Source organism: Ambystoma mexicanum, chromosome 9, assembly GCF_040938575.1.
Source record: "Ambystoma mexicanum isolate Mex_15411 chromosome 9, UKY_AmexF1_1, whole genome shotgun sequence".
Classification (NCBI taxonomy): Eukaryota; Metazoa; Chordata; class Amphibia; order Caudata; family Ambystomatidae; genus Ambystoma; species Ambystoma mexicanum.
Window position 1 is genome coordinate 1,541,914,675 of NC_090931.1, and position 22,114 is coordinate 1,541,936,788.

At 45.9% G+C, this 22,114-nt stretch overlaps 1 protein-coding gene across 4 annotated transcripts in view; it reads left to right on the forward strand.

The window, feature by feature from the left end:
• Positions 1–21,652, forward strand: part of LOC138489485 (zinc finger protein 154-like) — a 153,596-nt gene extending 131,944 nt beyond the window's left edge. For all 4 annotated transcript variants that reach the window (XM_069617225.1, XM_069617227.1, XM_069617226.1 and 1 more), the window contains one exon: positions 16,747–21,652. In XM_069617225.1, coding sequence (XP_069473326.1) covers positions 16,747–17,480 — 734 coding nt within the window. In that variant the 3' untranslated portion in view covers positions 17,481–21,652. The remainder of the gene's footprint in view (positions 1–16,746) is intronic.
• The last annotated feature ends 462 nt before the right edge of the window (positions 21,653–22,114 follow it).

Sequence of the window (22,114 nt, forward strand, 5' to 3'; positions counted from 1 at the left end):
CACCCAGACTAATCTTAGACCCAGTCCTGTGGTTGTCAATGACCAGCTAGAATATGAAGTGTCTCGAATATGTGACTCCAGATATAGACGAGGACAACTTCAATACCTGGTGGAATGGAAGGGCTATCCACCCAGTGAACGTACCTGGGAACCAGTCTCAAACCTAAACTCCCCCAGATTGCTCAGAAAGTTCCATCTAATACATCCAGGCAAACCCGATGGAACAAGTTTTAGAAGGGGGCATGCTGTCATGATCCATCGATCACGCCCCTTTCGGGCCTCCTGGTCCCTGGCACGTCGGGGGTTACTCGCTGTAGTACACCCAACATGGCCGTATTCACAGAACGCGGTCTATCGGCCTTTACGTCCATGCGGCACGTTCCATAAATTAACCACGCCCCTGCGGCTCCGCGCGTCTCAACGCTATCGTTAGCTGAGGTTAGACGTGCGTCGGGTTGTGCTCCTGGAACTGAGTTGCTGCTCGAATTCCCGGACCCTCTCCTTCCCTTCCCTTGTACCTGTTCCTTCCGCCTTCCGCGCACACCTTCCCCGTGTGCGTTCTTTCTTCCTGGAGTTTCTTTGATCCCGGACGAAGAAGCTGAACGAATCCTGGAATCCGACGACGACCGAGCGGGCTTATACAAGTCCCGAACAGCACGGAAGAAAACCCTGGCGAAGGATCCCGCAAGGCAGCATAAACAGGTGAGAAAACACGAAACCTGTGACAGTGGATGTAAGAGAAGGTGTGAGTGAGGGACTGGCGGGTGAATGAGTATTACTGTGATGGTGTGTTTTTGAATGTGTTGGGTGGTTGTGGGCCAGTGTAGAGAATCCAGTGAGTGGATGTAAGAGAAGGTGCGAGTGAGGGACTGGCGGGTGAATGAGTATTAATGTGATGGTGTGTTTTTGAATGTGTTGGGTGGGTGTGTGCCAGTGTCGAGAATCCAGTGAGTGGATGTAAGAGAAGGTGTGAGTGAGGGACTGGCGGGTGAATGAGTATTAATGTGATGGTGTGTTTTAGAATGTGTTGGGTGGATGTGTGCCTGTGTAGAGATTTCAGTGAGTGGATGTAAGAGAAGGTGTGAGTGAGGGACTGGCGGGTGAATGAGCATTAATGTGATGGTGTGTTTTAGAATGTGTTGGGTGGGTGTGGGCCTGTGTAGAGATTTCAGTGAGTGGATGTAAGAGAAGGTGTGAGTGAGGGACTGGCGGGTGAATGAGTATTAATGTGATGGTGTGTTTTTGAATGTGTTGGGTGGGTGTGTGCCAGTGTAGAGAATCCAGTGAGTGGATGTAAGAGAAGGTGTGAGTGAAGGACTGGCGGGTGAATGAGTATTAATGTGATGGTGTGTTTTAGAATGTGTTGGGTGGGTGTGTGCCTGTGTAGAGATTTCAGTTAGTGGATGTAAGAGAAGGTGTGAGTGAGGGACTGGCGGGTGAATGAGTATTAATGTGATGGTGTGTTTTAGAATGTGTTGGGTGGGTGGGTGTGTGCCTGTGTAGAGAATCCAGTGAGTGGATGTAAGAGAAGGTGTGAGAGAGGAACTGGCGGGTGAATGAGTATCAATGTGATTTTGTGTTTTTGAATAATCTGGGTGGGTGTGTGCCAGTGTAGAGAATCCAGTGAGTGGATGTAAGAGAAGGTGTGAGTGAGGGACTGGCGGGTGAATGAGTATTAATGTGATGGTGTGTTTTTGAATATTCTGGGTGGATGTGTGCCAGTGTAGAGAATCCAGTGAGTGGATGTAAGAGAAAGTGTGAGTGAGGGACTGGCCGGTCAATGAGTATTAATGTGATGTTGTGTTTTTGAATGTGTTGGGTGGGTATGGGCCTGTGTAGAGATTTCAGTGAGTGGATGTAAGAGAAGGTGTGAGTGAGGGACTGGCGGATGAATGAGTATTAATGTGATGGTGTGTTTTTGAATGTGTTGGGTGGGTGTGGGCCTGTGTAGAGATTTCAGTGAGTGGATGTAAGAGAAGGTGTGAGTGAGGGACTGGCAGTGGAATGAGTCTTAATGTGATGGTGTGTTTTTGAATAATCTGGGTGGGTGTGTGCCAGTGTAGAGAATCCAGTGAGTGGATGTAAGAGAAGGTGTGAGTGAGGGACTGGCGGGTGAATGAGTATTAATGTGATGGTGTGTTTTTGAATATTCTGGGTGGATGTGTGCCAGTGTAGAGAATCCAGTGAGTGGATGTAAGAGAAAGTGTGAGTGAGGGACTGGCCGGTCAATGAGTATTAATGTGATGGTGTGTTTTAGAATGTGTTGGGTGGGTGTGGGCCTGTGTAGAGATTTCAGTGTGTGGATGTAAGAGAAGGTGTGAGTGAGGGACTGGCGGGCGAATGAGCATTAATGTGATGGTGTGTTTTAGAATGTGTTGGGTGGGTTTGGGCCTGTGTAGAGATTTCAGTGAGTGGATGCAAGAGAAGGTGTGAGTGAGGGACTGGCGGGTGAATGAGTATTAATGTGATGGTGTGTTTTTGAATGTGTTGGGTGGGTGTGTACCAGTGTAGAGAATCCAGTGAGTGGATGTAAGAGAAGGTGTGAGTGAGGGACTGGCGGGTGAATGAGTATTAATGTGATGGTGTGTTTTTGAATATTCTGGGTGGATGTGTGCCAGTGTAGAGAATCCAGTGAGTGGATGTAAGAGAAAGTGTGAGTGAGGGACTGGCCGGTCAATGAGTATTAATGTGATGGTGTGTTTTAGAATGTGTTGGGTGGGTGTGGGCCTGTGTAGAGATTTCAGTGAGTGGATGTAAGAGAAGATGTGAGTGAGGGACTGGTGGGTGAATGAGTATTAATGTGTTGGTGTGTTTTAGAATGTTTTGGGTGGGTGTGTGCCTGTGTAGAGATTTCAGTGTGTGGATGTAAGAGAAGGTGTGAGTGAGGGACTGGCGGGTGAATGAGCATTAATGTGATGGTGTGTTTTAGAATGTGTTGGGTGGGTTTGGGCCTGTGTAGAGATTTCAGTGAGTGGATGCAAGAGAAGGTGTGAGTGAGGGACTGGCGGGTGAATGAGTATTAATGTGATGGTGTGTTTTTGAATGTGTTGGGTGGGTGTGTGCCAGTGTAGAGAATCCAGTGAGTGGATGTAAGAGAAGGTGTGAGTGAGGGACTGGCGGGTGAATGAGTATTAATGTGATGGTGTGTTTTTGAATGTGTTGGGTGGGTGTGGGCCTGTGTAGAGATTTCAGTGAGTGGATGTAAGAGAAGGTGTGAGTGAGGGACTGGCAGTGGAATGAGTCTTAATGTGATGGTGTGTTTTTGAATAATCTGGGTGGGTGTGTGCCAGTGTAGAGAATCCAGTGAGTGGATGTAAGAGAAGGTGTGAGTGAGGGACTGGCGGGTGAATGAGTATTAATGTGATGGTGTGTTTTTGAATATTCTGGGTGGATGTGTGCCAGTGTAGAGAATCCAGTGAGTGGATGTAAGAGAAAGTGTGAGTGAGGGACTGGCCGGTCAATGAGTATTAATGTGATGGTGTGTTTTAGAATGTGTTGGGTGGGTGTGGGCCTGTGTAGAGATTTCAGTGTGTGGATGTAAGAGGAGGTGTGAGTGAGGGACTGGCGGGTGAATGAGCATTAATGTGATGGTGTGTTTTAGAATGTGTTGGGTGGGTTTGGGCCTGTGTAGAGATTTCAGTGAGTGGATGCAAGAGAAGGTGTGAGTGAGGGACTGGCGGGTGAATGAGTATTAATGTGATGGTGTGTTTTTGAATATTCTGGGTGGATGTGTGCCAGTGTAGAGAATCCAGTGAGTGGATGTAAGAGAAAGTGTGAGTGAGGGACTGGCCGGTCAATGAGTATTAATGTGATGGTGTGTTTTAGAATGTGTTGGGTGGGTGTGGGCCTGTGTAGAGATTTCAGTGAGTGGATGTAAGAGAAGGTGTGAGTGAGGGACTGGTGGGTGAATGAGTATTAATGTGTTGGTGTGTTTTAGAATGTTTTGGGTGGGTGTGTGCCTGTGTAGAGATTTCAGTGTGTGGATGTAAGAGAAGGTGTGAGTGAGGGACTGGCGGGTGAATGAGCATTAATGTGATGGTGTGTTTTAGAATGTGTTGGGTGGGTTTGGGCCTGTGTAGAGATTTCAGTGAGTGGATGCAAGAGAAGGTGTGAGTGAGGGACTGGCGGGTGAATGAGTATTAATGTGATGGTGTGTTTTTGAATGTGTTGGGTGGGTGTGTGCCAGTGTAGAGAATCCAGTGAGTGGATGTAAGAGAAGGTGTGAGTGAGGGACAGGCGGGTGAATGAGTATTAATGTGATGGTGTGTTTTAGAATGTGTTGGGTGGATGTGTGCCTGTGTAGAGATTTCAGTGAGTGGATGTAAGAGAAGGTGTGAGTGAGGGACTGGCGGGTGAATGAGCATTAATGTGATGGTGTGTTTTAGAATGTGTTGGGTGGGTGTGGGCCTGTGTAGAGATTTCAGTGAGTGGATGTAAGAGAAGGTGTGAGTGAGGGACTGGCGGGTGAATGAGTATTAATGTGATGGTGTGTTTTTGAATGTGTTGGGTGGGTGTGTGCCAGTGTAGAGAATCCAGTGAGTGGATGTAAGAGAAGTTGTGAGTGAGGGACTGGCGGGTGAATGAGTATTAATGTGATGGTGTGTTTTTGAATATTCTGGGTGGGTGTGTGCCTGTGTAGAGATTTCAGTGAGTGGATGTAAGAGAAGGTGTGAGTGAGGGACTGGCGGGTGAATGAGTATTAATGTGATGGTGTGTTTTAGAATGTGTTGGGTGGGTGGGTGTGTGCCTGTGTAGAGAATCCAGTGAGTGGATGTAAGAGAAGGTGTGAGTGAGGGACTGGCGGGTGAATGCGTATTAATGTGATGGTGTGTTTTTGAATATTCTGGGTGGATGTGTGCCAGTGTAGAGAATCCAGTGAGTGGATGTAAGAGAAAGTGTGAGTGAGGGACTGGCCGGTCAATGAGTATTAATGTGATGTTGTGTTTTTGAATGTGTTGGGTGGGTATGGGCCTGTGTAGAGATTTCAGTGAGTGGATGTAAGAGAAGGTGTGAGTGAGGGACTGGCGGATGAATGAGTATTAATGTGATGGTGTGTTTTTGAATGTGTTGGGTGGGTGTGGGCCAGTGTAGAGAATCCAGTGAGTGGATGTAAGAGAAGGTGTGAGTGAGGGACTGGCGGGTGAATGAGTATTAATGTGATGGTGTGTTTTTGAATGTGTTGGGTGGGTGTGAGCCAGTGTAGAGTATCCAGTGAGTGGATGTAAGAGAAGGTGTGAGTGAGGGACTGGCGGGTGAATGAGTATTAATGTGATGGTGTGTTTTTGAATATTCTGGGTGGATGTGTGCCAGTGTAGAGAATCCAGTGAGTGGATGTAAGAGAAAGTGTGAGTGAGGGACTGGCCGGTCAATGAGTATTAATGTGATGGTGTGTTTTAGAATGTGTTGGGTGGGTGTGGGCCTGTGTAGAGATTTCAGTGAGTGGATGTAAGAGAAGATGTGAGTGAGGGACTGGTGGGTGAATGAGTATTAATGTGTTGGTGTGTTTTAGAATGTTTTGGGTGGGTGTGTGCCTGTGTAGAGATTTCAGTGTGTGGATGTAAGAGAAGGTGTGAGTGAGGGACTGGCGGGTGAATGAGCATTAATGTGATGGTGTGTTTTAGAATGTGTTGGGTGGGTTTGGGCCTGTGTAGAGATTTCAGTGAGTGGATGCAAGAGAAGGTGTGAGTGAGGGACTGGCGGGTGAATGAGTATTAATGTGATGGTGTGTTTTTGAATGTGTTGGGTGGGTGTGTGCCAGTGTAGAGAATCCAGTGAGTGGATGTAAGAGAAGGTGTGAGTGAGGGACTGGCGGGTGAATGAGTATTAATGTGATGGTGTGTTTTAGAATGTGTTAGGTGGGTGTGGGCCTGTGTAGAGATTTCAGTGAGTGGATGTAAGAGAAGGTGTGAGTGAGGGACTGGCGGGTGAATGAGTATTAATGTGATGCTGTGTTTTTGAATATTCTGGGTGGCGTGTGCCAGTGTAGAGAATCCAGTGAGTGGATGTAAGAGAAGGTGTGAGTGAGGGACTGGCGGGTGAATGAGTATTAATGTGATGGTGTGTTTTTGAATGTGTTGGGTGGGTGTGGGCCAGTGTAGAGAATCCAGTGAGTTGATGTAAGAGAAGGTGTGAGTGAGGGACTGGCAGGTGAATTAGTATAAATGTGATGCTGTGTTTTAGAATGTGTTGGGTGGGTGTGTGCCTGTGTAGAGATTTCAGTGAGTGGATGTAAGAGAAGGTGTGAGTGAGGGACTGGCGGGTGAATGAGTATTAATGTGATGGTGTGTTTTTGAATATTCTGAGTGGGTGTGTGCCAGTGTAGAGAATCCAGTGAGTGGATGTAAGAGGAGGTGTGAGTGAGGGACTGGCGGGTGAATGAGTATTAATGTGATTGTGTGTTTTTTAATGTGCTGGGTGGGTGTGGGCCTATGTAGAGAATCCAGTGAGTGGATGTAAGAGAAGGTGTGAGTGAGGAACTGGCGGGTGAATGAGTATTAATGTGATGGTGTATTTTTAAATGTGTTGGGTGGGTGTGTGCCTGTGTAGAGAATCCAGTGATTGGATGTAAGAGAAGGTGTGAGTGAGGGACTGGCGGGTGAATGAGTATTAATGTGATGGTGTGTTTTAGAATGTGTTGGGTGGGTGTGTGCCTGTGTAGAGATTTCAGTGAGTGGATGTAAGAGAAGGTGTGAGTGAGGGACTGGCGAGTGAATGAGTATTAGTGTGGTGGTGTGTTTTTGAATGTGTTGGGTGGGTGTGTGACTGTGTAGAGATTTCAGTGAGTGGATGTAAGAGAAGGTATGAGTGAGGGTCTGGCGGGTGAATGAGTATTAATGTGATGGTGTGTTTTAGAATGTGTTGGGTGGGTATGGGCCTGTGTAGAGATTTCAGTGAGTGGATGTAAGAGAAGGTGTGAGTGAGGGACTTTCGGGTGAATGAGTATTAATGTGATGGTGTATTTTAGAATGTGTTGGGTGGGTGTGGGCCTGTGTAGAGATTTCAGTGAGTGGATGTAAGAGAAGGTGTGAGTGAGGGACTGGCGGGTGAATGAGTATGAGTGGGTGTGGGTCAGTGTAGAGAATGCAACGGGTGGAGGTAAGAAAAAGTGTATGAGAGAGTGACTGGTGGGTAAATGAGTATGCATGTGATGGTATATTTTTGAATATTCTGCGTGGGTGGGTGTGTGCTTGTGTAGATGTGAATGAATGTGGGAGGGGATGTATGGGTGAGTGACCGGTGGGTGAAAGAGGATGCATGTGTTTGTGTGTAAGGCTCTGGAAGAATGGAGATCACGTGAGCCTTTTTGACGCATCCTTTATTGATGTTGCATGTTTGACTGACATTTTGGTACAGCCAGTCTAGCCATTGCATACTGTGGCATGACATTTATTACTCGGCATCTTTAAAAAAGCAAGCAGGATAACTAGTGTTACCTCGCTACACTGTTTTGGTGTAGCAGCCTGTATATTTTTTACTGCAGCATGACTTTTTATTAACTGAGCAATCTATGATGAATCAAGCATCATAAGTGTTCTTATGGGTCTAGACTGGCTCACATTGGAACCAGTTTGGACAGGTTTTCCTATTGTGACATGTCACTTTTAATGGCCAAACCGACGGGAGTATTTACTTACATAGCAGTACTGGCTTATATTGGCAGAGCCAGTTTTGTGCCCAGTGCCAGTAATCTACCCTATAATTTAAAATCATAAGTGATGGTTTTGTGTAATAATTTTTGTCATGTTTTTGTAACGCTTGAAATTGGGGTCAACATATGTCCTACAGACATGGGACTGGTGTCATTCTGTTCCACATTTAGCCCACTCTAATGGTATGCTGTCCAAATCTGCAATTCTGAAGGCATTGGAGTGCACTTCTGAAGTTGTGTATGAGTGACATTTTTGTGTAATGTTTTTTGTAACACTTTCACATGGGGCATTGTACAGCCTACACACATGGGTATGGTGTCCTCCCGTTGCACATTTCGCCCACTTTGATGGTGTACTGTCCAAACTGCAATTCCTGAGGCATTTGAAGTCCATTCACTGACGTTCATTCACTGATGAAGTTGTGTATGAATGGGTATATAAGTGACGATTACGTGTGATGTTTCATGCAAGTCTGATGTCATTCTGTCCCAAATGCACCCAATTTTGCTGGTATACTGTCCAACTTTTGGATTCCCCAAAGAGGGGGGTGCCAACAAAGCAAGCCCTTGGTGTGGTATCCCTACAAGCACCCAAGCCGCAGAGTCTAGGGCCCCTGGGGTTGGGCACCGAAGGTGCTAGGATGGCAGAGCCCCGGTAGTGATACAATAAAATAAATCTTCAAGCGAACATGAGTATGGTCTTATATGGAAATACTAGCATACGTTGGTGGAGCCAGCATGGAAATGTTTTTTTATATTGGCATATATTGAAGACACCGGCATGATAATGCATTGGGAAATGCCCTGTGCACCTTTGGTGACTTGCATCTATTGTACTTTTTTTCATGATTTACCCTACACTCTACAAAACCAATTGTTGACCTTTTACCCAAATTTTCACAGAAAGTGTGCTGTGCAATGCAACATTTTAACCTATTATTTAAAAAATGTTCTTTGGGGAGGGGGAAGAATCCCTCCTGAACCCCAAACCCATTTTCGTTAGTTCGTGCTCCCTCGCTACACTCGGTCACAAACTCATTCTTGTGGCAACCGTTTATACCAGCCAAGAAAACAACTCACCAGCCACCCCTCGTTCCTCTCCTGATGCGGCCTCTGCTCAGTTCTCACTGACTACGACCACAGTGGTTGTAGAAAAGAAATAGAGGCTCTGCACAGAGATCCGGCTTCAATTTCTTTTATGATTATTTCTTTTGTAAAACCACATAACCGTTGTTAGCACCAAAGACTAGTGTTGGATGGCAATAGCATTAATCACTACACTCAAGCCTGCAAGTCTCGGCCTGGAGGGTCGTTAGCAGTCTAACCAGCCCGTCCACCAAGAAATGATGAATGCTACATTGCTAAACATTAACATAAAATATACATTCTAGAATGCATTTTTAAATAAATATTATAAACTTAGTTGTTGCTCAATTTCCTGGATTCAAGCCAGGATACTTTATTAAAACCCCAACTATTGTACTAATTGTTCTGTTTTTAAGTCTATTGGTGTTACTGCCTGTTCATGTTACCCTTTGTTTCTGTGACCATGCGTTTGCATTTGCTCGGAATGTACTGCAGCAAAAACTGTTACGAGGTTAACTGAAAAATTGAATGTCACTGTTTATTTTAGTTTTAACACAATATTGTTCAACTAAAAATGAGTGATGGCACAGAGGAGGGATCTTTCACTTTTTTAGAAGGACTTCCCATAATTAAATGTTTATACTAAACTCTGCATCATGTGGTGAAAGCAATATCCGTACCCAGATCTTCCCTGGTCGTCCCACAGCGCAGTGTATGGACAAAGATCACTACGATTGTGCTCATTGTTATATTTTGCAATTGCCCAGATAGAATGTGCGAAGGCTCAAAAGGATTATGTTATATTAGTACCCCGTGAGAGTCAACCAGAATGTAAAACACATTCTGATTGGCTCTCTCCAGGTCGTTAACCAGACGAGAATCCTTCTGTTCCCAGCGCATCTGCTCCCGATGGCCGCTATGGAAGGGGAAAACAGACTTAGTTTTCCCTTCCCTGGGGGCCATTTTCTTTGTCATTTTATTATCATTTTTTTTTATGTTCCGAAACGCAGCAGAGTTTCAGACAGAAAAAGATGCTTTTAGTACCCCGGTCTTGCGGGCCGGGGTACTAATAGCAATATGTTCCTCACCGCAGCCTATAACTATAGGCCCCGGGGCATTACCGAACTCGGTAATGCCCCCCGTCTCGGGGCATATTGCTTAATTAGTATCCCTCTGCATTCTATGACTTATCGCCTTTGTTCGAATGTGGGTTCTTGTGAAACGCTAGAGCATCCGTCCATTGAGTGCCCTGCCATTGCATTGCTTCGATTTCAACTGTTTGAGAAGTTTGTGATATGAGGACCCAGTGTTTCTGGCAGCATCTAATGAGTGGGAGCCTTAATTAGCTTACCATTGCACTGGTTCACTACTTAATCAGGGTCCATGCTCTTCTAAGATAAAATGTTTACATAGAATTGCACTTTAGTAGAAATCTTTACAATCTTTTAAAACAATTGGACTGTTGAGAGTAATGCTTGTTCGTGCTATATTTGCTCTGTGTATATCAAGTGTTTGTATTTCCTTGTTTGTCTTGTATAGTTCGTTGTATTGTTTTTAGTGTAAATGTTTAAATAAACTGTAACCACTTTATAACAATATTTCTGAGGCTTGTGGAATCTGCTTAGATCACATGCTGTGCATAGGCCGACATCTAGTGGAAGCTGCGGAGTATTACAGTTTGTTTTTCGAAACTCGAAAATGGGCGTCGACACAGGGCGTGCCAGTAATACTATCCCTAGTGTGACGTCCACTGTACCCAAGATCCCTCACGCGTCTAGGATCCTCAGATTGTATTTTTTCCACCATACTGGTCGGAAGCATTTTGCGGAGTCCCCTGGCCTTAGCCATACTTTTGCTAAATATCGATAAATTGACATCCTTTCCCACCCCAACGTCGAACTTCGACACTCGACGCCGGCTTGGAGAAGAATTCGACCGTCGGCTGCTGCACAACGGATTTGGGCCTCGGAAGGCCTCTGGCCTCGGCCCTGCAAGTAGGGAGAGTGGGGGGTTGGACATACTCTACACTCTTTGTATATAGGTACATCTTATACATTTCCTACACTTACCAGCCCGCTGCCTCAAGATGCGTATGGAGGGTACCCCTTTTCAATTCTGCCCCTAGTGCAATTGTAAATACCCTTGGGTCGACAGGCACGCCACGTGCAATCTCTGCTTGCCGAGGGACCACCCCGAGGCGAACTGCAGAGCGTGTAATAGGTGTAAACCTAAGACACTTAAGGACCGTTCGACGAAGCGTTGGGAGAACCACGCCAGGCAGGCGGCCATGGAGGCGGAGGGCGCCTTCAGCAATGGCAGCGACACCGTGCTTTCAGACGGCGAGGGCATTACGGCGTCTAAAGACAGCCGAGCGCAAGTCCCCAACCTCAGAAGGTCGTCCGACCGGGCGGCTATGGGGAAGACCCCCGGCGACACAAGCGCTTCACACACCACTCACACAAAACACACAAAGTCCAACCGAGACTCGACGACGTCGAGTTCTCGGAAAGAGGCACATAGAGAACGGTCCGAATCGGTGTCCTCTGGGCGTTCTCGATCGAGATCGCCGCATGACTCCAGGCAATCATCCACTCTTGCCTAGAGTGCCTCGCTCCCTAAGCTAACGGAAGTTCGATCGTCGGAGGACGAAGACGACTTCCACCCCCAGGCCGCTCTCCAGGAGTCGGAGCCCGCAGACAAGATCACCGCAGCCCCCGATTCCCTACCCCCATGTTCGAAGGACAGGGACTCTACCCCCGATCCTCGACGCCAGGCGTCGAAAGCCTCCGGAGGCCCAAAGGGACAGGGAAAACACTCTTCCACTCACGGGGAGGGGGGAAAACAGCAGAAGAAGCAGCCACTGCACTCTTCCACACCTGTAAAACACTCCACTCCTCTTAAACAGACAGACAAGCCCAAGTCTGCTGCTATTTCTAAGACCAGCAAGTCTACTCAGGATAAGTCTCCTAGACTTTCTGAGAGAGTCATTCCCAGTTCCAGAGAATGGTCGAGTGATGACATAGATAGGGTCATGTCAAGGATGTCTTCTTTGGTAGACTTTTATGCTAAAAATCCAGACCATTTTCTTTCATATAATCCACAAGGGTCTGCACCCTCAGGCTCTAATGATCCTATCCCCCCGAGTAAGAAGCCCTGGTTTGAGACACCTATGAGGTCTTCGGACCCCTTCAATGTACAACCATACTCACAGTATCAAGGAGAGACTTCCTTTGGTGAGGACCCAGAATTTGGCATGGTAGAAGAGCAAACTGGGACGGGCTACTATGGGGATGATGAGGACCAAGAAGAGGAAGAGGAAGACCCTGAAACCTACAGCGTAGATTCCCCGGTAGAGAAGGAAGCCCCGGTTACCGACTCCCCTGTCAATAACCAACCCCTCCTGAACGAGGTTCTCGAGCGAGCAGCAGACCATTTCCATATTGACACCCACGGTGTCCAGGAGGAGAGGGACTTCGCCGAGGAGTTAGTGGGAGAAAGGAGGCCTGTTGCTCAGACCATCCCTATCCTTAAATCTATTCAGCGAAGAATAGACCCGTCCCTGGTGAACCCGAACCTCACCAGAGCAGTCAATCCCAGAGTTGAAAAACTTTTCAGGGCAGCCCAGTCTGACCCTCTCTATGTAAGAGGACATCTGAAGCCAGACTCCCTGGTTGTCACTAACACTCGTAAGAGGGCTGGAACACCCTTGTCATCGTCCGAAGCTCCTCCAGACAAGGAGAGCAAGAAACTATATGGTTTCGGCAGGAAAGTAGCCTCAACGTCCGCCTATCAGGCAAGGATTGCAAACTCCCTCACCCTGTTGGCCAGCTACAACTGCCATCAGTGGGAAGAAGTCGCGGCACTCATAGCCTCTGCACCAGAACCCTTAAAGGGCCAGTTAGCACGAATTTCGGCAGAGGGAAGGGCCGTGTCTGGTTGCATTTTAAAAGCAACTTTTGACGCCGCGGACAACGCAGGCAGATTGATAGCAGAAGGTACTGTTATCAAGAGACATGCATGGTTACGACAGTCTGGTTTTAAGGCAGAAACCCATGCATCATTGTTGGACAAACCGGTGGAAGCCGATCTGTTGTTTGGTAAGGCGGTCGAGGACGCGCTGAAGAATGCCAAGGACGAATATGAGACACTCAAGTCCCTTGGCCAACTAACCAATAAACCCCCTAACCAGAGGGGGAATGGACATTTTCGTCGCCCACGCGGCCAAAATTCCCAGAGAGGACCAAACTATTCATAGGGGCAAGGTACACAGTGGAACAACAACAGCCAACAGTCTACCCAGGGTTACGGCAGGGGTAATAGGAGAGGACGTGGTAAAGGCAGAGGCAGCCCCAGTAGAGGAGGCGGCACGCCTCCACCAAAGCAGTGACGCTCAGTTCAGGGTCCCTTCTCACGCAACCCCAGTAGGGGGACGCATTTCCAACTTCACCCAGGCTTGGGAAGGGATCACATCAGACAGATGGGTGCTGTCAACAGTATCCGCAGGGTACTGTATAGAACTACTGCAGCGTCCCCGGAACCATCCTCCACGACAAAGAGTACACTCTTTAGAACATCAGAACATTCTCCTCGAGGAGATTGCCAATCTGCTAGCAAAGGACGCGATAGAACTCGTCCCGGGACACCAGGTAAACAAGGGTATTTATTCAACTTACTTCCTTGTGCCAAAAAAAGATTTGACAATGCGCCCAGTATTGGACTTACAGCCTGCCAACAAGTATGTCAAGCCCCAAAAGTTTCGAATGACTACTCTACAAGAGGTAATCCCCTCCTAAAAAAGGCGGATTACATGGCAACTTTGGATATGAAAGATGCCTATTTTCATATTTCCATGTTTCCAGCGCACAGAAGGTACTTGCGCTTCAAGGTGGACAGTCGGCACTACCAGTTCAAGGTACTGCCCTTCGGGATAGCTTCGGCACCAAGGGTATTCACCAAGGTACTGGCGGTGGCGGCTGCACACCTACGCAGGGAGGCAATCCTGGTATACCCTTAACTGGACGACTGGCTCATAACGGGGGAAACCCCAGTAATTTGCAGGATAAACATTCAAAGGACTATCGACCTCCTCCACGAATTAGGCTTCTCAATCAACGAGAAAAAGTCAAGCCTGGTGCCAGGCACCTCCAAACAGTTCCTAGGAGCAATCCTAGATACTCAAGAGGGGTTGACATTTCCTTCAGAGGAAAGAATTCGGAATATACTACTGCAAATTCTGCAATATCAGTCCGGTCGCCAAATAACAGTACGCAAAGCAATGCGTTTGCTGGGCATGATGGCGTCATGTATTTACCTGGTCCCCCCTGCACATGCGTCCCATGCAGGAATGGTTGGCGAAACAGTGGTCTCAGGCAAGTGGTCAGTGGGACGATCTAGTGGTCGTTTCGCCAACACTGGTACAAAGCCTTCACTGGTGGACAAGAGAGAATCTTGCACAGGGGAAACCCTTTTACGATCCTGAAGTACAGGCAGTAGTCACCACCGATGAATGCCTGACGGGGTGGGGAGCTCACCATCTCCACCACACAGCTCAGGGTCTCTGGTCTCCCTCAGTGGCCAAGAACCACATCAACCTGCTAGAGCTTCTGGCAGTATTCAGAGCGCTTCAAGCGTTCGAGCCCTACCTACTAAACCTGTCAGTGCAAATCCGGACGGACAGCACGACAGCCATGTTCTACCTGAACAAGCAAGGAGGGACTCGTTCGCCAAAACTGTCCAAGCTTGCCCAGAAAATCTGGATATGGGCACTCAGACGGAACATCTTCCTGTCATCACAACATGTTCCAGGGGAGCTCAATTCCCTAGCGGATGCTCTGAGTAGAGACTCCTTCCCAGAGGAACACGAATGGGTTCTACACAGAGAGGTTGTAGAAGATATCTTCTCTCATTGGGGTTTCCCCACTATAGACTTATTCGCCACAAGCGAAAACGGACAATGCCCAGGATTTGCATCCAGGTTCCCCCAACCAGACTCCCAGGGGAACGCCCTGTGGATGAACTGGTCAGGGATGTTTGCGTACGCTTTTCCACCAACTCCTCTCATCAGGAAGGTGGTCAACAAGATGAACAGAGAGTCGATGACGCTCATCATAGTTGCTCCCATGTGGGCAAGACAACCGTGGTTCCCACACTTACGCAGGATGGCGGTGTGCGAGCCCATCAAACTTCCGGCCTGGTACAACCTACTGTCCCTGCACCAAGGTCAAACAGTGCATCAGCAACCCAACTCAATGAACCTGGCAGCATGGCTCCTGAGGTCATAGAGTTTGGACATCTCAATTTACCACAGAGGTGTATGGACATCCTAAAGGAATCTAGGAAACCAAACACAAGGCACTGCTACTTTGACAAGTGGAAGAGATTCGTTATCTGGTGCCAAAGTAAACAAATCAACCCAGTTGATTGCACTCCTTCCACTATTGTTACATACATGCTCCACCTGCTGGATGCAGGACTGGTTTTTAACTCACTGAAAGTACACCTGGCAGCCTTGTCGGCATACACCACTTCCCATAACAAGGTCTCGTGGTGGAAAGTACCAGTAGTTAAAGCCTTCATGGAAGGAGTAAAGAGACTTCACCCTCCTATTTCAAACCCACCACCAGGGTGGGACCTTAATGTGGTGCTATCTAAGCTCATGGGCCCCCCTTTCGAGCCCATGCATAAAAGCAGTCTCAAACACCTGACTTATAAAACGGCCTTCTTAGTAGCTATTACTTCTATAAGAAGGGTCAGTGAAATTCAGGCTCTGTCAGTGCAGGATCCCTTATTTACTGTCCATAACAAACTGGTTTTACGCACACACCCTAGGTTCTCACTTAAGTTTATATCTAAATTCCACATAAACCAGTCCATCGAGCTTCCTGCTTTCTTCCAGGACCATCAAAGCTCGGCTGAGGTGAAACTACACACCCTAGATGTGCGTACGGCGGTCCTCTACTATGTAAATAAAACCAGACCGCTAAGGAAAACAGATCAGCTGTTTGTCTCCGTAGCTACAGGCAGAGAGGGGGATCGCGTCTCTAAAGGTGCCATCTCGAAGTGGATTATTAACTGCATCCAGCTGTGTTACTCACTCTCTGAAAAGACTCTGCCTTTCACGCCAAGAGCCCACTCTACAAGAGGCATTGGGGCCACTCTGGCTTTCATTGCAAATGTACCCCTTGACACCATTTGCAAAGCAGCTACTTGGAGCTCTATTCACACTTTTACTCAGCATTACTGCATTGACAACCATTCCAAGGCAGATACACAAGTGGGACAAGCGGTTCTAAGACATTTATTTGCTCATGACCCTTCTCACATCCCACCTCCTTCTTCAGGTACTGCTCGCTAATCTATGCACAGCATGTGATCTAAGCAGATTCCACAAGCCTCAGAAGGGATACATTACTCACCGTAATCGTATTTCTGATGCTTGTATCCGCTTAGATTGACATGCGACCCAAACTTCCTCCACTCTGAGAGAAGGCGCATGGTTGCTTGTAGTCTTACCTTTCTATATATCTGCTTGGATTATATGTACTCACGCTACTCCTCGTGCTACCTCATGTCAGAAAAAATACAATCTAAGGATCATAGACGCGTGAGGGATCTTGGGTACAGTGGACGTCACACTAGGGATAGTATTACTGGCACGCCCTGTGTCGATGCCCATTTTCGAGTTTCGAAAAACAAACTGTAATACTCCGCAGCTTCCACTAGATGTCGGCCTATGCACAGCATGTGAATCTAAGCAGATACAAGCATCAAAAATACGATTACGGTGAGTAATGTATCCCATATTAGTATTTATTTTTATGTTATTGTCCTTCAAACCCTGTTCATGTTTCAAAATGATATTTTTCTGCAAAATGTTATCTGCTGGACTGTAGGCAAATGTATGAGCCGAGTTTGTTAGTGGTTAAAGCGGCGCAGCTCTGAGCTAGGTCTGTTGATCTGTAGGCTGTACGTGGCCAAGCAATAATGTCTGAAACATCTGCTTCTTTCTACAGAAAATCGAGCCATTTCCATAACGGAGAGCCTCCAAATGGACCGTAGAAGATGCACCTACTGTGATCAGAGCTTCATCGAAGAATCCCAATTTGTGATGCATATGAGGACCCACACAAAGGAGAAAGCACTTAGCTGCAGCGTCTGTGGGGAGAGCTTCAGTGACAGATCTGCTCTAATCATACACAAGAGATCCCACACAGGCGAGAGGCCCTACAGAAGTACAGAGGGCGATCAAAGCTACACTTTGAAGTCGCCTCTGATCCAGCATCACAAGATCCATACCAAAGAAATGCTCTATGAATGCACTGAATGTCAGAGGCACTTTAACTCAAAGTCAAATTTGAGGCAACATCAAAGATCCCACACTGGGGATCGACCATACCTGTGTCTAGAGTGTGGGAAAAGCTTCACTCAGTGTTCAAATCTGTACCAGCATCAGTTGATCCACACTGGAGAGCGACCGTACCAGTGTACAGAGTGTGATAAAAGCTTCACTTTTAGTTCAAATTTGCACAACCATCAGAAGATTCATAATGGAGAGCGACCATTCCAGTGCACAGAGTGTGACAAATGCTTTACCCAGAGGGCGCATCTGTACAGCCATATGAAAGTACATACAAAGGAGAAGCCTTATGAATGCACAGTGTGTAAGAAAAGTTTCAGTCACTCCTCATCCCTGAAGAGGCATTGGATGCTTCATACTAGGGAAAAATCATATGAATGCACAGAGTGACAGCTGAAGTGACCACTCACCTCCAAAGAGGCATCACTCGGAGAATCCATGCTGTGGAGCCTCCCCATGAATGCACAGAGGGATATAAAAGCTTCAGTGACCCCTCACCCCCGAGGAAGTATCGGAGAATGATTTCTCTGGAGAATCCCTATGAATGAACAGAGTGACAGCTCAAGTGACCACTCACCTCCAAAGAGGCATCACTCGGAGAATCCATGCTGTGGAGCCTCCCCATGAATGCACAGAGGGATATAAAAGCTTCAGTGACTCCTCACCCCCGAGGAAGTATCGGAGAATGATTTCTCTGGAGAATCCCTATGAATGAACAGAGTGGCAGCTTAATTGACCTCTGTGAGAGGTCAGAAATGAGAGGCGGACACAAAGAGGTATCATTCTCAACACCAGTCATTTTATTAATGAAAAGAGGTTTGGATAAAGGCCTAACTTTCCCTATCCTAACAAGAATGTCCCTATGAAACTAAAACTAAAGCAAGATGGCCTTGTGTCCAAACTCAGTCTGACCCTCCCACTAATACATACAAACAAATTGTGCAAGTTCAACTCACCCGAAAAGTGCAACAACACAAACATGTAAATTCAACAAAATACTTATTTTCCCCCCATAGTTGACTCTCCTCCCCTAGATTATTTCAGGCAAAATATTCACAATATTCTGTGCCAAAACCAGTCTCTTTAAATACATTACGATTGTCTCTTTCTTCCAGTGCTCCCCTCAAGGTGCTTAAACAAATGTTCTTTCCATGGCACTGATATGAAAAGAGAGGAAGTCTCTCCTGATCTTTCAGAATGGTAAAACAAAGTATTCTTTCCCGAGATTTGGTTTAAATTAGGCAAAGGAAAGTCTTTACTATTTTTTTCAGGATGGCAAAAACAAATGTCTTTTCAGAATAGAGGTTCAAACCTGGCGAAAGGCTCGTCTTTTCAAAGTTTCTGGTTGACAAAATGTTCAAAGGAAACAAGAAGTTAAGATGAACACATCTCTTCTCAACATAGCAATTCACAGTGAGTTTCCCAGGACAGTCTCCTCCCAGGAAACCCATCAACGGTAAACTCTTGATATCCTGGTTTAGTCCTCTGCCAGGAATATCCCCCTTTTTGGCCCACTGAGATCTGCTGGTGTACTGTCCTGCCAGGTATCCTTTCTCAAAAGGTTTGGTTTTCACAACCTGATATCCTTGTCAGGCTTCTCTGCACATTGACTTCCTCAGCTGATATCCTTATCAAGCTTCTTTTCACATTCACTTTCTCCTTAACCGTTACTTGTACCAATTTCCCCCAACCGCCATCCAATATTTGGGGGTTTGTTCAAATTCTTCCTTATAACAATCTCTCTTGACTCTTGGCAATGCTTGTTCCAAGTATATCCCACCTGACCTCTTTAAGTCAGAATTCTTACACCATATTTTCCCCTCATGTTCTTGTGGCAATGTCTCTTGACTTAGGCAATACTGGTCCCAGGTTTCCCCCAACTGACATCGCATGTCAGAGAAATTGCACCACATTCGCCTTATCCATTTAGTTCTCTTATGTCGATATTCAGAAGTACTTTTTATATGCTTATAAGCACATCCGCATGTCCTCTGGTCGCCTTCACTATAAGCCTGACTCACCGGCTCTTCGTGCTGCGGTTGAGAGGTGTTTGCGAGGGCTGACTCCCCTTCTGTGGCAAAGTTCCGCTGGGTCTCCACCTTGACTCTTCCAGCCTTCTCTGCGAAGACCGGCGCTGCCTATCAGGACTGCGTCTCCACACACAGCTCAGCTGCACATCTTCTGCTTCTTCTTGACCAGAGCTTCTCACCAAATTTTGGTCCAAATGTGTTGGTAAATGGGCACAGTATGTAGAAAATATGGTTCTCGGGGATTGTTCAGTGGGGCCCACAAAGAAAGGGGAGATCATGAAACACTAGAAGATACAATGGGGAAGCTTTAAAGTGTAACTCACAAAGGAACAGTGATGAAAACGTTTGCTATGAAATGTTAAAAATGATTGAAGGAATAATATTGATATTGGTCCAGCAAATAAACTGTCACATTTTCTAGATCTGCAAGGTTTTTTGTTTAGAAACTAGAAACGTCACTGTATATAATACTGTTATGTCATCATCTACTGTTCACAGCAGCACAGTTGAAGAAAAAAAAAGAAATTCCCAATGATTCGCTGTCTGCATGAAGAGAATGCTATCCCACTGTGGCTCTGCTCCCTACTTGGGAATCCATTCCACCTAGTCTTTCTCTCTGGGGCCGAGCCACGAGGTTCCAAATATAGCAGAACCTTGATGCCTTCACCAGTCAGGATGTCTGACCCAGTGAGATTTATTAGCTGCTAACATGCACAGATCTTCTCAGGGCTTAGTATGAGATGATGCTCACTGATGGGCAGGTTGTGAGACATGGGTTGGGCCAAACACCTACATCATTCCCCTAAAAGTAGAACCTTTTCACCTTCTGCTCCTCTACTTCTGTGGTATTAGTGTAGTGCTCTGAGGCCTCCAGGTGTGTGTTGCGCTTTACAAAACTTAGCATAAATACTGTCATGGTTTTCATCAGACTCTGCATACCAAAGCCTAACCACCACATAGGCAAACTAAATGCCCGCCTGGGGCTGTTGCAGGCTTTGCAGCAGAGAATAGTGCTATACCTGAAGAAAGGCTTTGAACAAAGTTGGATGTCTGCACTTAGTGCAAGAGAAACCAACACCCTTCAGCACCTGACAGGCTTACCTTTGGACAGCAATATTGCTGTGGGTCTATCTCGAGGGTATGTAGGAGCCAATGCTTATTATTCTTGTGTCTATGAGCAACTATAGAATATCTTCCCTAAACCGTTTTATCACTAAACCAACACATATTTGCACTTTCAATATAGTGTATTTTATACCAATAAATAGAAACCCATTAAGAATGTTCTCACTCCTGTTTAGCATTTGTGTGTATTTATTCACTTGTAGAGATGATACGAGTATTAAAAATAGGATAGTCAAACAATATACAGTTCTCAATATTAGAAATGAAGTAGTTCAGTAGATACCCTACATCCCACTCTTCTATTCACTTATACAATGTTAAAGATAACTGCAACCAATCAGCAATGGCACATAGCCATTGTCGCACAGGGAAACTAAAATCTCACTCACAATCGTGGGGCAGAGGAGTTGGCGAGTCAGTGGACAGGTGAGGTTATACAGACCAACCCCTTAATAACGCATACGATGGAATGGGTTAAATACTCTGTCAAAAGTCCATGGCTTCTATGGGCAGTTAAATAAGAGCAACCAAAAAGCAATTTAGAGCTGTGGATACAAAAATGACAGAAACACATTTTGTATGCCCCAGCAAAGATTCCTCTCTTCCTTATTCTGTGTTTTGATGCATCCACTTAGCCTGGCCAAAGTAGTACGAAAATCCATTCAGGAGACTGGACGCTCTATTAGGGATGACTAGATTGATAACACCATAAAAATCTATCTATTTTGATTAAAAACTGGGCAACAATTAGGCTTATTACATTTACGGGATCAATTGATGCATTCTTTGATAAAAAAGATAATTTTGGAGAGGACTGGATTCACCACCCAATTTTAACTGATATGGTATTCAAAGCAATTTATGTTTAGCAAGCATATTATCATTTGATTTGTGTATAGATTAATTTGTACAGAGTCCATCCGATTGTAGATCATTAAATGGAACCATGAGCTGTTATCATTGAATTTGCTTATTGTGATGCATGTGGACACACATTATTGAGTTAATTTTTGAAGTGAGCATTTGGATTACCAGATATGTGTTGGGCACGTTGGTGGGTTAGTGATGTACTTAGCATGCAGGAAAGTGTATTTATTGCAGGAAGTGAAATAGCAGGCAATATATGTTTTGAACTCTGTGTATTACAATATGATTGACATCAGAGATTGTGTAGCGAGATTCTTGCTGATTGGTTTGTTTTTTATTTATTTTTTCCACCTGAGGAGGATCTTAACAGATCGAAACATGAGCATGCAATGACTGTGATGTGGGGAACCATTGGAAAAACAAGCATGTTTTTTATGTTCTAATGTGTATGAAAAAAAGATTTTGGAATGGAATGAAGTTTAAAATTGAAAATTCTACACTGAACACTATATAAAAGTGCATTTACTTGAAACTGGCAAAGTGGATGACTATTTTTTTGGCAACCAATAGGTGTTGTACCTAGGAGCAAAACAGTGTCTCATTCATCAGCAGGTGGTCCTGCTGTTTTTCTGTGCATTATTTATTCCGGACTAGGAGAAACAATTGGGACAGTTGATACCACATATGGTGTCAGAAGTGGGATTGTGCCGAACTGACAAAAGTTGGGGGACCCTGAAATTTTGTAAACCTACTCCCAGAGTATCAGACTGTACCGTGGCTACTAAAGAGTCCATTGGTTTTGAACCTAATAGCCGTGCTGAGGTCACCATTGAAGTAGGAGACAGCCAGTTACTCCCCACAAGACTCAGTCTGTCACTGCCCCATGGAACTTATGTAAGACTTGCTTCTAAATCAGGGTTGGCATGGAAATATGTTCTTGTTGTCATGGCCGGTGTAATAGACCCTGATAATAGTAAACATAATCATGGGAAATAGTTGTAC